General features: G+C 36.0%; 1 protein-coding gene across 8 annotated transcripts in view; it reads right to left on the reverse strand.

Moving 5' to 3' along the window:
- Nucleotides 1-14,127, reverse strand: part of ELF2 (E74 like ETS transcription factor 2) — a 107,344-nt gene that overhangs the window by 42,878 nt on the left and 50,339 nt on the right. For 5 of the 8 annotated variants that reach the window (XM_036091715.2, XM_036091713.2, XM_036091721.2 and 2 more), the window contains one exon: nucleotides 10,785-10,950. In XM_036091715.2, coding sequence (XP_035947608.1) covers nucleotides 10,785-10,950 — 166 coding nt within the window. Of the gene's footprint in view, nucleotides 1-2,722; nucleotides 2,882-10,784; nucleotides 10,951-14,127 lie in introns of those variants that run through there. The other 3 variants (XM_036091720.2, XM_036091718.2, XM_036091719.2) reach the window with 2 other exon arrangements.

Consider the following 14,127-nt stretch of genomic DNA (forward strand, 5'->3'; position numbering starts at 1 on the left):
TAGCTTAGTTTGGGCAATGGGCATACCTAGAGCTCAGATCTATACAGGCAGACAATTTAGTGGAAGGTGAGTAAAAATAGTTGACTAGCTATTAGGGAGCTCTGAATGAGAAGCTAAGGAGTTCAGATTTTATTTTAGGTAATGCTTTGTTTGTCTTGTTTCACTTTTCATTTACAGCACTATTTGGGAAAAAACTAAATTTGTGTAAGAAACATACTTTGTTTAAAACTCTTAAAAGGCTTCCCATTGCCCTTTAGATACGGCCCAACAAACAGACACAAATCTTACAAGGTCCTCAGCAGTAAGAGTTTTTTACCTCTTTAGCTTCATTTTAATCCCCTTTCCTTTTCATAATCCATATTCTAGCCATACTGAACTCCCTTCTACAACTCAAATAGGCCATGTTCTCCTTCCTCCAGATTTCCAACCATGCTACACTCTGCCTGGCTAATTACTTCAAACCCTTCAAATCTGTTCAAATGTTACTTCCTCAGGGAGGCATTTTCTGTCCTCCTAGGCATTCCCCAGCTGTATACTCCCTAAACCTTTCATTAATCCTATCATAATGCTCATCACATTTGATTATAATAACGTGTTTAATTGTTCATTTCTCCACATAGCTGAAAGCTGGTGAGAGCAAAGACAGGGTCTTGTTTACCCCAAGACACTCGGCTCTGAGCCTGACATGCTGCAGCCCTCAGTGAGAGCTGGTAGAGGATGAATGGATGGATAATTTGCCTAGAAATATGTTTTAAAGCATTCCTACATTTAAGAACCTTCAGCTATCCCTACTTGGCAACATTTATAACCTTGTGTGCTCATTTATAATTCTATATAATCCAAATTTGCCCTCTCCTCTAAATGAATAAAAATTTCGGGCGCCTGGGTTGGCTCAGTAGGTTGGGCATCTATCTGCCTTTGGCTCAGGTTGTGATCCCAGGGCCCTGGGATGGAGTCCCATGTCCAGCTCCTTGCTCAGTGGGGAGCCTGCTTCTCCCTCTCCCTCTGCTGTTCCCCCTGCTTGTGCTCTCTCTCTCTCTCTCTGTCAAATAAATAAATAAATTCTTTAAAAAAGATAAATGAATAAAAATTTATTATTTAGACACATTGTTATAGAGTGAAACTGAAAGTTAACTAGTGTTTTAAAAACTAAAAAGTCTGGGGCGTCTGGGTGGCTCAGCTGGTTGAGCAACCAACACTTAATTTTGGCTCAGGTTGTGATTTCAGGGTCATGAGACTGAGATTCTCTCCCTCTCTCCCTCTCCCTCTGCCCCTCCCCCTGCTCAAGTGCAAGTGCTCTCTCTCTCTCTCTCTCTCTTAAATAAATAAATAAAATCTTTTTAAAAATAAATAAAAATAAAAACTAAAAGTCTGAGCGCAAAGGAATGAGTGCTATAGTTTCCAAAAGCAAACACCCTTTATTGATCTGTTCTCTAAATATACTTATCTTTCTTTATATACAAAATATGATTCTTAAAGCATATAAATAACATTTAAAATCATTCCTTTTCATTTCTGCTTTATTAATTGACAGGGTAGTTCTTTACTTTTGACCTCTATCTTTTTCCTTCCCATAACAATCTGTAAAACATATATTCAAGTGCACTAAAAATCAGTGGCTATTTTAAAGGGTCCTTAAAGGATCCTGTTTTAAAATTATAGTTTAGGAAGCAGAAGCTTCATTTCATTTTCTTTTTGGATCACAAAATCTGATTAAAAAGTAACAATTATGATAAAACACTATTGACTGAAGTAATGTGTCATATTAAAACACCTTTCATCTTCTATATTCTTCATAATTTAATACCTTATAGTTACTTTGCATACTTTTAAACAACAAAGTTAAATGATTTTTCACTTTAACACCCTCTATTAAGAGACAGTAAAGAATTTAGAGACCATACTCAGCATATATATGGACTTCCACAACCACAACTCACCTCCATTTTTTATAAACCTGATATTTTAATGTCCAATTCCCAGTAAATACGAATTTCAGGAAGATTCATAATTGCATGACACCATATTTCATTAATTCTAAGATGTACTTTTTTTCACATTTTAACATCTCTGAAATCAGGATGTATCTTACAATTGATGGTATCCTAAAATTTATAATTGGCAGCATTTCCTTCTTTTAGTGGTCTAAAAATGTTTCTTACAATAGGTGGTATCTTAGGCTAAATGAAATATAGTTATTAAAATATTAAAAACTTTTCTCTAATAATGCTTTCTAACTCATCTAAATCACAATACAATTATAATTCAAACAGTTCTAGAATCAAAACTAACTGAACTTAAGATTCACATTTTACCTTTTTAGAAAACTAGTGACTAGGCTAAACTCAAAAAAATAGATAATTAAAAGAAAACACTTCTTTAAAAAAATGTAGGAAAAAGTCTAGATTTCAGAAGCAGAAATAACAGAAAGAGAAGGAAAGAAAAAGACTTGAAGATGTTCAGTCAGTAGTAGCTTCCAAGGAAGTAGAGGCATGAAATAGCCCTAGAGCTTAATCTATAAAAAGAAACAAATATTAGGAACATGGCAGGGGTTAGCAGAGATAACAAATTGTTTAGGAGGAAAGATACTGTTATATTATTTCTCCCTCCTAAAGGAGGAATCGTTGTCACCCTTTAAACAAAAATATGGTATAGGTAGTTGAAATAATTGTAATTAAATGTAAAATTGTAAACATTCTTAGTAAATTAAAAACCAACCTACCAGCATTGTCTTCCTTCTGGCTCAATCTGTTTCACCTTCAGGTAATCCTAGGATAGGGGCTCCTTTTCAGATCCCCAGTTTTTCATGTCGATCTTCTACCTCCCTGTGGCAACAATATTTTCTAATTAAAAGAGTCCTTTTGTGCCACAGGGAGGATTTCTGATGGTATAACAAATACAAAAGTTATCACAGCTCATCATGAAGTCAACTTAGTCTTGAGATTTTTCAAGAAAGAAATTTGGCTCCTGAATTTATTTTTCAAGACAGAAATCTGGTTTTATTTTTTTAAACTGCCCTTTAAAAAGCTAAACTTTCATTTACTTAAAAAAAAAAAGCAGTGCTTTCTTGTTGAATTATGTAAAAATTCTTATCATTTGTCTATCTTTTCAACTAATCTCTAAACACAATTTTGTTGATCACAAAAAGAAACTAAGTTTTCTTGATCATTTCTTTAACTACTAACACCAAATTTTTATGTTTTGATACCTGGCTAAAAACCAAAGTCCTACTCCTAATGATCAGAAGAGAGAAGTAGAAAGCAAACAGACTGCTTTCAGTCAATGTCTCTTAGTAAAGACTAATAAATCTACTTGTATTACATAACATAATGTTAATTTTGCTTAAAATGTACATTTTAAAAAGGCCAGCAAGAAATACAAAAAGCAGTACTTGCTATTCCCTTGCTGGTAAGGGATTATGAGTAATTTTCACTGTTTTTCTTTGTAATACTTCCCAATTTCTCCAATGAGCATGTGTTGCTTTTATTATAAGAAAAAAATCAAATTTAGGTGTAAGCACGAATGATTAAAACCTACTGTGACGGGTGCCTGGGTGGCTCAGTCGTTAAGCACCTGCCTTCGGCTCAGGTCATGATCCCAGGGTCCTGGGATCGAGGCCCGCATCGGGCTCCCTGCTGGGCGGGAGGCCTGTTTCTCCCTCTCCCACTCCCCCTGCTTATATTCCCTCTCTCGCTGTCTCTCTCTCTGTCAAATAAATAAATGGATCTTTAAAAAAAAAAAACCTACTGTGACTTTAAGGTGAAGTTAATATAATATGACAACATTATGGCGCTGATATATTTTGGATGCCCATATTTATGTTTTTGGATGACTACCCTTTTATATTTTAAATAACCCTAAGGTATTCAATGTTTAGCATATTAACAAAAAAGAAAATATATTTAAGATTTTACACAGATGGTTCTTGATTATACTGCAATACTGAGGCAAAACTCAATCTGTATTCCCTAACTGTTATGTGTTAAACACTATTATTATATACTATATTCAACAAAACTAAAAAGTATGGTCCCTGTCTTCGAGAGACATATATCCAGTTTGAAAACAAAAGGAGTATGAATACACACAAGAACAGTATAAGAAAGTACATGATCGAGTGCCTTAGTCCAGATGGTCTACCAGAGGATCAGGAAAGGGAGCGTTTAATGTAGACCATAATCACTGTGGAAAGTTTAGTGTAGTTGGGCCTTAAAAAAATGGATAATACCTAATCACAGTCTTGATAGAAAACTGTATTTGAGCAAAAGCTCAGAAGATAAGAAGGCCAGATTAGGAAGGATCTACTTCTGGATGATTCTGTGAGTCTGAATTTGGCAGAGGAGTGGCTTTTGAAATCTGATAAAGAGCTTCAGGAGAATGATGAATGTAGGTGCGAAAGCACAGTAAGTTAAGGAAGGAATGACAAGGAAAAAGTACAGAATGAAGGTATAGAGCATTTGTTTTTTTTTAAAAGTGGAAGTGAAAGGAAAGAGAAAAATACAACAGAGAAGTAAACAAATGTTCTGTTTTAATGTATAAAAGACCTTCTCCATATTTGAAGGCATAAGGAAAGGTTCTAATAAAATTAAGGGAATACTTATGGAGCACTTACTACATCACAAGCACTGTGCTTTATATATTTATTTTATGTAGTCCTCACGACCTTGAATTACTAGTTTATGACAGTGAAACAGACTCTCAAAAACTTAAACACTGATAGGTAAGTAATAAAGTAGGAATCTGAAACCACGACTAACTAACCATCAATATTCTTCCCTTTTCTACTAAAGAGAACTACTTAAAAGTCTTTAAAAAGAAAAAACGTTAACCTCAGGAATAGGATTTTCTATCATATTTGATCACTCTTGGCTTTTCTTCATGTTCCTCAAAATGTAAACATTCCTTAAGGTTAATTCCTTAATTCTGTGTCCCTTGTTCTTGATCACAGAGAGTCAAACACAGAATTTAATTATCTTCTCCCTTGGAGAAATCTCTCAAATACCTTTCCTTTTGGAGATTCCATTTATTACCACGGCATCAATGACTATGATTTCCAAAACAGTCTCTCCTTGACCTTTCTTTACTAAACTTCAGTTGTACTAGATATCTTCCATTTGCCCCTCCAGATCTATTCTTTACCTTTCCTGATGCTGCTCTCTGTCCCAGAAGGCTGACTTCAACAGGACTCCTATTGCTTTAAATTGCATTGGGTCAATGGAGAGCCTTGGCAGGGCATTAGAGGGAAGAAGGAGAAGAAAATCAGAGTAACCCCTGGCTCCCTCTCTGTGGCATCACCCTCAAGCCAGCTGCATCCTTTGATCAAAGGTCCCAGATTCTCCCAAGGTGACCCTCTCTTCTTCTAGGTTCCAGCAACCATTCCCTCCCTTGGGGCCTCAGGCCAAAGGACAGAAACAGCTCTGCTACTGCCACTTCTGGCCTACTGCCCTATTTCTTATGATCACCCTACACTTGCCCATATATTTATAACTAGTCATTTTGTAAAACATTTTTTAAATTATCCTAATTTGAGTATGACATCTCCTTTGTTTTGGGACCCTGGCTATGTATTTGTGCATCTTTAAATACCTAAATATTTCTCCTTAGATGCTCTGCTTCAACTCAAAATCAACACACCTACTACCAAACATATCTGTTTCCCAAAAGAGTCTTGCCTTCCTCAAATCCCTATATGATACTTATGGCCATCACTTAAGGCCAAAAAACTTAGTGTCTTACCTAACTACGCCTCTCCCCCTAATTTGTCATGTCAAGTATATATAGTAGCATATAGAGCATATATAGTAGCATTGCTTATATAAGCCCCTTCTGCTCCCATCGCTTCTACTTTGTTTTGCTCAAGTCACCTCTCAACCCATCCTACAACAGCTAGTCGTCCTGCTTCATCCCTTCTCCTACAATCATCCGCTATCTCCTGAGATACTAATTACATGGTACTTTCTACTCAAAACCTTCTAAATCTTTTTGCTTCTTACATGCCTAATCATTAACTCTTGGGTTCAAATCATAATCTAGTCACAACTCCTAATGGAACCCCGTCATGGTCTCATTTACTCAGTATCTTCTAAACACGCCTTGAACTTCAATATTCCACCCATTATTAATTATATTTCCCTCAGCTACAGTGCCTTTCACTCACCTCCTATCTGCCCATCCAAATCCTACCATCTGTCCTCCTTCCTTACTTTCTCTAAACATTCCCTAATCCTGTAAACTGAACTTTCTTCTCCTAAAAATTTCTTTGAATTTGTAAGTAGCACCCTATTGATTCTATACTGCTTTATATTTTCAATATAATATATATTATATATAAGTAAATTATTAACCCCTTGAGGGAAAGAAACATGTTGAAAACAGTGCCCTTGCACATAAGAAATGCAAACTATCACTGACATCATAAATTAAAGTGGAAGTTTAAGAGGATAAATATAGTAAGTTAAGGTGCAAGATGAAGAAGCAGATCCTAAATAGCTCAATCTTCTCAGCTAAGCCTTAAAAGATTTCTATCAAAACTTATCTACTATTGATTGCATTGGTATAAACTTACTATTTTTTAAATGGCAATCTGTAATATGTACACATCGGGCTCCCTGCTATAAACTACATATATATAGTTTTTTAAGAGTGAACATAAAAACTGCATTTCAAATCTTAGTAGGGAACCCCAGAGACTCCTTTCCATCCCCAGCTCACCACCTCAGTCTATCTAGCAGGCCTCCAGAGCTCGTGGACCCTGCAGCCGCTGGCAAAAGTATTTCCAGCCTGCCAGTCAAGACCACCCTTCATTCATACTTCATTACTTTTCCTCAAAGACTCTTTATGATTACTGATCTCCAGTTATCATCAAAAAGCAATTTATTTTTTTTTAAAAGCAATTTATAGGTTTAGATAAACACACTTAAAGTCTCAAACATATCTGGTTTTTCCTGTAAAATTTGAGAGGATTACTATTACTCATAAGCTCTGTGAGAAAAACGTACATTGTCTATAAAAGACATTTACTACTAACAAAATGAGAAATCATTTTATACATAAAATAAGTAAGATGGCTAAGTGTACATCACTATATAATTTTAATACTCCTGCCTGGATTTCATCATGAACACTGTTTCTGGTATAGACATATATATATGGGTATATAAGGGAATAAAAGAAGAAAAACTTCGATGTAAATATGAAGAGAACTGATATAACAGGTCAATATATATAATTATGAACATTTTTTTAGACTAATATCATCTAAGTTATAATGTAGGAGCATTCCAGGAAGCATTTCCTAGACGTACAAAAGGAAATCTTGTTCTATAAAGGATCTCAATTCCACCAATTCACCAAATAAAAACCGTTGTAGACATCTTATAAATACTCCTTTCCTTTTCTTCCCAGTCAGCTTCTTCTCCAAAGCCTATATGTATCTGGAATTTAAGTTAAAAATTTATAGCGCCACAGAAACGAACCTGATCCTACTCTGCTACCTAAAAGGAAACATACATCAGGATAAGTCATAACAACATTTATTTATATGTCTATGTTCTAAATGTCAGAAGAATGAAAATTTATTCAGATTTTAACTCGTTAAAAATGCTTTTTATTCTTTACGGGGTGCCTGGCTGGCTCAGTCGGTAGAGCATGGGACTCTTGAGTCTTGGGATTGTAAATTCGAGCCCCATGTTCGGTGTAGAGATTACTTAAAAATAAAATCTTTTTTAAAATGCATTTTATTCTTTAAATAAAAACAAAATTAAGGGGCACCTGGGTGGCTCAGTCGTTAGGCATCTGCCTTCGGCTCAGGTCATGATCCCAGGGTCCTGGGATGAGCCCCGCATCGGGCTCCCTGCTCAGCGGGAAGTCTCCTTCTCCCTCTCCCACTCCCCCTGCTTGTGTTCCCTCTCTCGTTGTATCTCTCTCTCTGTCAAACAATAAATAAATAAAAATCTTAAAAAAAAAACAAAATTAAGTCAGATTAACTGATTCTAAACTAATCTATATATATAAACAATCCTTATAAAGTTACATTAAAAACCCATGAGCCATAGTATTTTCAAATAACTCAGTATACTGTATACAGTCTCAAGTTCCACATGCCTTATGATGAATAAATGGGAGTGTTTTAAATTGTTCTGATTATAGATGTATGAGATGTATGAGCCAGCAGATTTCAGTCTGAATTTGGTATTGCCTTTAACAGAGTTATAAATGAATTCTAAGTTTTACAGTGTTACTCTGTAAAGAGAGACAAGAATGGCTATACTATACTATTCTTTATTTTTTGAAGCGATAAAGCAAACATAGATTTTTAAAAAATGAACCAGAATGGAATTAAAAATGTTTAAGATGAACTTCTCAAGTACTTCTAGACTATTTTAGAATAATGTAAGTTATTTACTAACGTTTCCTTTTAGTGTTGAAGAAAAACCAATCTAAAAAATATTATCAACTAGTCAAAAACCATTTTCAAAATATCACAAAAGTAACTATTCTTTTAGCCAGACTATGTATATCCTCTTTCAATATTACAATCATTCATATCTCTGCCTTGCAAATGATTATCATCATCCTCAGAGTTCAAGATAACTAAGAAAATAAAATCCCTTGAACAGATTATATTCTCTTCCTATTTGGAATTGCTTTTACCTGAGTAATTTAAATTAATGAAGCACTGATCATCAATTATACAACCAATAAGATTTGGCTGACCTGCTCTGGTGTTTTAATGTGATAAGTATGCATAATTTTCTACTAATGGGAATTTGGTACTATAGTTTTCATACTTTATGAAGTTTCCAATTTGCTACCAAAATCATAGTCTTCCTTATTTTTTTGATCAAAACATTTTCCAGAAATTTCAAACAGGTTCTTTTTTTTTCCATTCAATTTAAGCTATCATACTTTTTTCTCTTGTGCTATTAATTTTCTGTTTAGTTACACCGTAGTTACACTCCTATAATAAAATCAGTTACAATATCTACTTCAAAATATCATCCTGCATAATACGTTTAGCTGTTCTTCCTATTCTTTATCCCAAGAAGAAAATTCATGTCTGCCATGATGCTTCTAGCTTCAGACTGGAAAACTCTCCAAAACCCTCAAAAAAAACACATATGTATCTTCCTGCCACTTGCATTATCTGCTGTAAATCAAGTACCACTCCAGTCCAGTCACAAAGCCTATATAAAGTGTTTGGCTACCTATTTTGAGAAAATGAATTGATTATCACTTCATAGGGGCTTGCTGGCACTGTTGCCTTCATTGTTTTGCAGAGCAAGGTAACTTTTAATCCCTCAGCTCAATAAAAAATAAAACTGGAGGAAAAAATAAAATAAAAATAAAACTGGAGGAAGCACAGCAGTAAGCTAGAAGAAGCTAGTAGTCTTAGGGAGGGCTACTGGGCTTCAACAAGCAGAAAAACATCAAATATTGAAAATTTTTAATCATGGGACTTTGCTACATTTATAGAAACTTATCTAAATACTTAAGAGTGATGAGGCACCTAGGTGGCTCAGTCAGTTAAGCATCCAGCTCTTGACCTCAGCTCAGGTCTTGTTCTCATGGTTGTGAGTTCAAGCCTCATGTTGGGCTCCATGTTGGGCTCCATGTTGGGCATGGAGCCTACATAAATAAATAAATAAATAAATAAATATTTAAGAGTGTTTATTAGAATTGTAAACCAAGTATAAGAATTCTTTTTCGGGGGCGCCTGGGTGGCTCAGCCGTTGAGCGTCTGCCTTCGGCTCAGGTCACGGTCCCAGTGTCCTGGGATCGAGTCCCACATCGGGCTCCCTGCTCGGCGGGAAGCCTTCTTCTCCCTCTCCCACTCCTGCTGCTTGTGTTCCTGCTCTCGCTATCTCTGTCTCTGTCAAATAAATAAAATCTTTAAAAAAAAAAAAAAAAGAATTCTTTTTCTCCATTAAGAGCTAAAGATAAATTTTAATATTTATTATTACAAAATAGTCACTACAATCTTTCTGGTACAATACTCTATTTTCTTTATAGTCAGTGGCAAAAATGAAAAGGTTTCCAAGGGGGTGCCTGGGTGGCTCAGTCCTTAAGCGACTGCCTTCGGCTCAGGTCATGATCCCAGGGTCCTGGGATCGAGCCCCACATCGGGCTCCCTGCTCCGCGGGAAGTCTGCTTCTCCCTCTCCCACTCCCCCTGTTTGTGTTCCCTCTCTGGCTGTCTCTCTCTCTGTCAAATAAAATCTTAAAAAAAAAAAAAGAAAAGGTTTTCAAGGATTATATATATTAATCTCCAATTAAACATATAATTATCTCACCATAGACAGACTGAAATACCAAAATTTCTCAGAAGACAAAAAGGGAAGAAGACTCTGACAGACTGCTACAAAGATGCTTCTGATCTAAGAAAAAAGGAATCATACTGCTCCACGAATATTGACTCAAAGAAACTCTTAATCTGTTACAGAATGAGAATACTGTCTTTATTTTTGAATTAAAAAGTTACCCTCATATACTAGCCTATGGACTTCTATAAGTAAGTAACTAGTCAATATTCACACTCTCAGGAAAAAAAATGATAATTTTATTATTATGGGCCTGTAATCTTGTCCTTAGGGTCCATGATATGAGACCTGTTATACTCCAGAGAATTGTAATGTAGAACTTTATATCAATTCCCTTAAATAAGAGATGTGTCACTGGTTTCCAAGCAAAAAGAGGTTCTTTGGTATAGTACTCATTTGGCAATAGTAATATTGACACTTATAAAATAAGAAGTTACAAATAATGAACATTTTATGAGATGTCTACCTGTTTCCACATTCTCGGTCTCAACTTCTTGTTCTTCTGCCACATCTTGCATCATGTAAGTCTCATCATCATAGACCAGAACCTGGGCTGCATAGCCCTGCTCTAATCTGGCACTTGGAACTGGCTCCACAATCACTGCTGGGTATTCAGAAACCTTTTCACTTTCCTACAAGAGCAAATTTAGAAAACAATCAACCTTTTTATTCATAAATTCTGGATTTACGTATAAATACTTGAGTTCACATAGTCTGAAGGGGGCTACACAATGAGTTTCATGTACTATAATTATGAATGTAAAAACCAAAACAAGAGATGAAAAGGGAACTTTAATAATCTTTTTCAAGGTGCGCCTGGGTGGCTCAGTCGGTTAAGCGTCTGCCTTCGGCTCAGGTCATGATCCTGGGGTCCTGGGATCCAGCCCCGCATCGGGCTCCCTGCTCAGCAGGAAGCCTGCTTCTCCCTCTCCCACTCCCCCTGCTTGTGTTCCCTCTCTCGCTGTGTCTCTCTCTGTCAAATAAATAAATAAAATCTTAAAAAATAATAATATTTTTCAAGTCTCAGGAGGTAACATTTTAAATAAGCAGGGCTTTAGGATTAAGATGACAAATTAAAAACATGCATATAATTGCACTCTCCTAAAACTCACAAAAATGAAGTAAAAGACTTTTCAACACAAACCCATAAGGAGAAGAGATAAGAGCAACAGAATCTTGGAAGATTGAGAGTGGATGGATAAGTATTATGAAATGGTTTAGCAGACCCAGGAAAGCCAAATCACAGCCTGGCAGCAAAAAGAAGCTGAGAAACAACACACTTTATACTGGAGAACCCACAGAAAGCAATACCCATTACTCCTGGAAATGGAGCAGCAGGTGTAGAGAAAGGGGAGGGGTTCAAACAGGAAAATCCCATTAAAGCTGTTTGAAAAGCACTTTGATTCCTAGACCCGTTCCCTCCTCCATGATGCTAGGCAACTGGCCCTCATCTCAGCAGAAGATTGGAGAATTAACTTTCTGGTGATGGAAAAACAAAACCATCTTTGAGGTATATTAGGCACATTTGTTAGTATCGGTACTGCACCAAAAAGAGAGTTTTCAATCAGCTTTTTAGTCCTCCACTCTTAATGATGAACACACAGCCAAGTATTACCACTCATCTAAGGAAAAGCCTCTACCACAGAATATATACATATACGTACACACACCCACACACATATAGGGCATATTCCTCATAGAGATAAGATATTATACCCATAAAGTAAGAACAGAATACAATTTAATAAAGAAAGAAAGAGTTCTTAGAAGTTAAAAACATGATAGCTGAAATAAAAAAGACAGAGGCTTGAAGAAAAAAAAAAAAGAGGCTTGGAAGATAAAACTGAGGCAGTCTTCCAGAAACCAGAGAAGCAAGATGAAGTTTTGAAAAATAGGGGAGAAAAGAGAATGGTATTAGAGGACCAGTTCAGGAGGTCCAATATCTGAATAACAGAGTTCCAGAAGAAGAAAATAGGGGAGGAAAAAAAAGGTTGGAAAGAAATGAAAGAATTCTAGAAAATTTCCTGAGCTGACAGATACGAGCTGCCCATTTGAAAGGACCCACCAGATATTTACAATAAAAAATTAAGGGAGACCTACCTGAGGCACACCACTGTGAAATATCACAACACTGGGGACAAAAAGGAAGATTCTACAAGTTTCTAGAGAGAAAATGCAGGTCACATACAAAGCATATGGACTCGGACTTCAGTCTTCTCAACAGTCGTATTAAGAGGAAAATGACAGTGAAACCACCTCTTCAAATTAGAAAGGAAAATTATTTCTAACCTAGAATTGTTCAGCCAGTCAAATCATCTTATGAAAATTAGGTATTTTTTCAAATATGAAAGATCTCAAAACATTTATCTTCCATACATCCTTTCTCAAGAAGCAAGTGGAGAGTGTATTTCATCAAAAAAAAAAGTAAAATTTTAATAAAGACAGCAACTTAAGATAGACAATATGGGAGATTCAAAATGGGAGAGAGACAACAGTTATCTTGAGAAGGACTGTGAAGAGAGTCCAGGATGCCGGCTATGCACTAGATTTACAGGGCAACCAGTCTGCATTGTAGGAACACGATTCCTGAGACAGGATGATAAACTGTCATCACCAAGATAGCCACTCACATTATTCCTAAGGACAGAGTGTCCAGATAAGCCTATTCCCAGTTTTTATTCATATTTGGCTTGCTTTGATGTATCTACTTTGCATTGCTCCCTAGAACAGCTAAGAACACTCATTTCACCTCCTAGATGTGTTCTGCTTTGATCTACTCTTAACTGTTAGAAGAAGGCCACAAAGAGCTTAGAAACAAACAAAAGCAGAATAGCATTCTTCCCCTGTGACTGTATATACACCTGCTGAACAAACCTGCAACACCAGGTCATACCACTGCCTGAAACCTGACCAAGACAACCCTATGTTTCCAAGATCTAACTCATGACATTCCTTACTGATTTCCTGAGTAGAACCTCTTGAAACTCAGTGAACCTGATGCCAGACTAATCTTCCTTTTCCTGGAAGCTTTAATCTAACTGTGGTAATGCTATCCTTTCTTAACTCAGTTAGCTTGGGACATTATTCATTTTTTCAAAGTAAACAACATGTTGTTTAGGAGTATATCCATAGACAATAAAGCTATAAAGAAAAGTAAAGGAATATTACCACATACGTCAGGATAATGGCACCTCTGGGAATATTAAGAGAGGGGCACACTTAATATTCTAAAATAATACTAATTTCTATTTTTAACCTGAGAGCTAATATTTATTCTTTTTGTTATTCTTAAACTAAAACATATTATATTTTATACACTCTTCATTTTGTATCAAATATTTCACAAAAAAGTTTAAATAAATTAAAACAAAGGTATAATAAATTAAAAATAAGCAAGCACATGCTGAATATTAATTAACACTGAATTTCCTACTCTGTATGAGGCAAAAAAAAATTTAACATTAAAAAAAAATCCTGGGGCGCCGGGGTGGCTCAGTAAGTAGAGTGACCGACTTTTGGTTTCGGCTCAGGTCACTCAGGGCTCTGGGATCAACCCCCATTTCAGGCTCTGTGTTCGGGGGGAGTCTGCTTCCCCTCTCCCGCTCCCTCTGCCCCATCCCCTGCTCAAGCACTGTCTCTCTCATATAAATAAATAAAATTTTAAAAAATAAATCCTTCCCCACAAATTGGATATACTAACAGTTGAATCTCCATGCTTCTTTCTCAGCTTTATAACTCCAACCTACAGGCAGCATCACTTAGCTATAATAGCTGTTAATGAGAAGCATGGGATAGGTAAAAACTGATGA

The sequence above is a fragment of the Halichoerus grypus genome, chromosome 3 (assembly GCF_964656455.1).
Source record: "Halichoerus grypus chromosome 3, mHalGry1.hap1.1, whole genome shotgun sequence".
NCBI lineage: Eukaryota > Metazoa > Chordata > Mammalia > Carnivora > Phocidae > Halichoerus > Halichoerus grypus.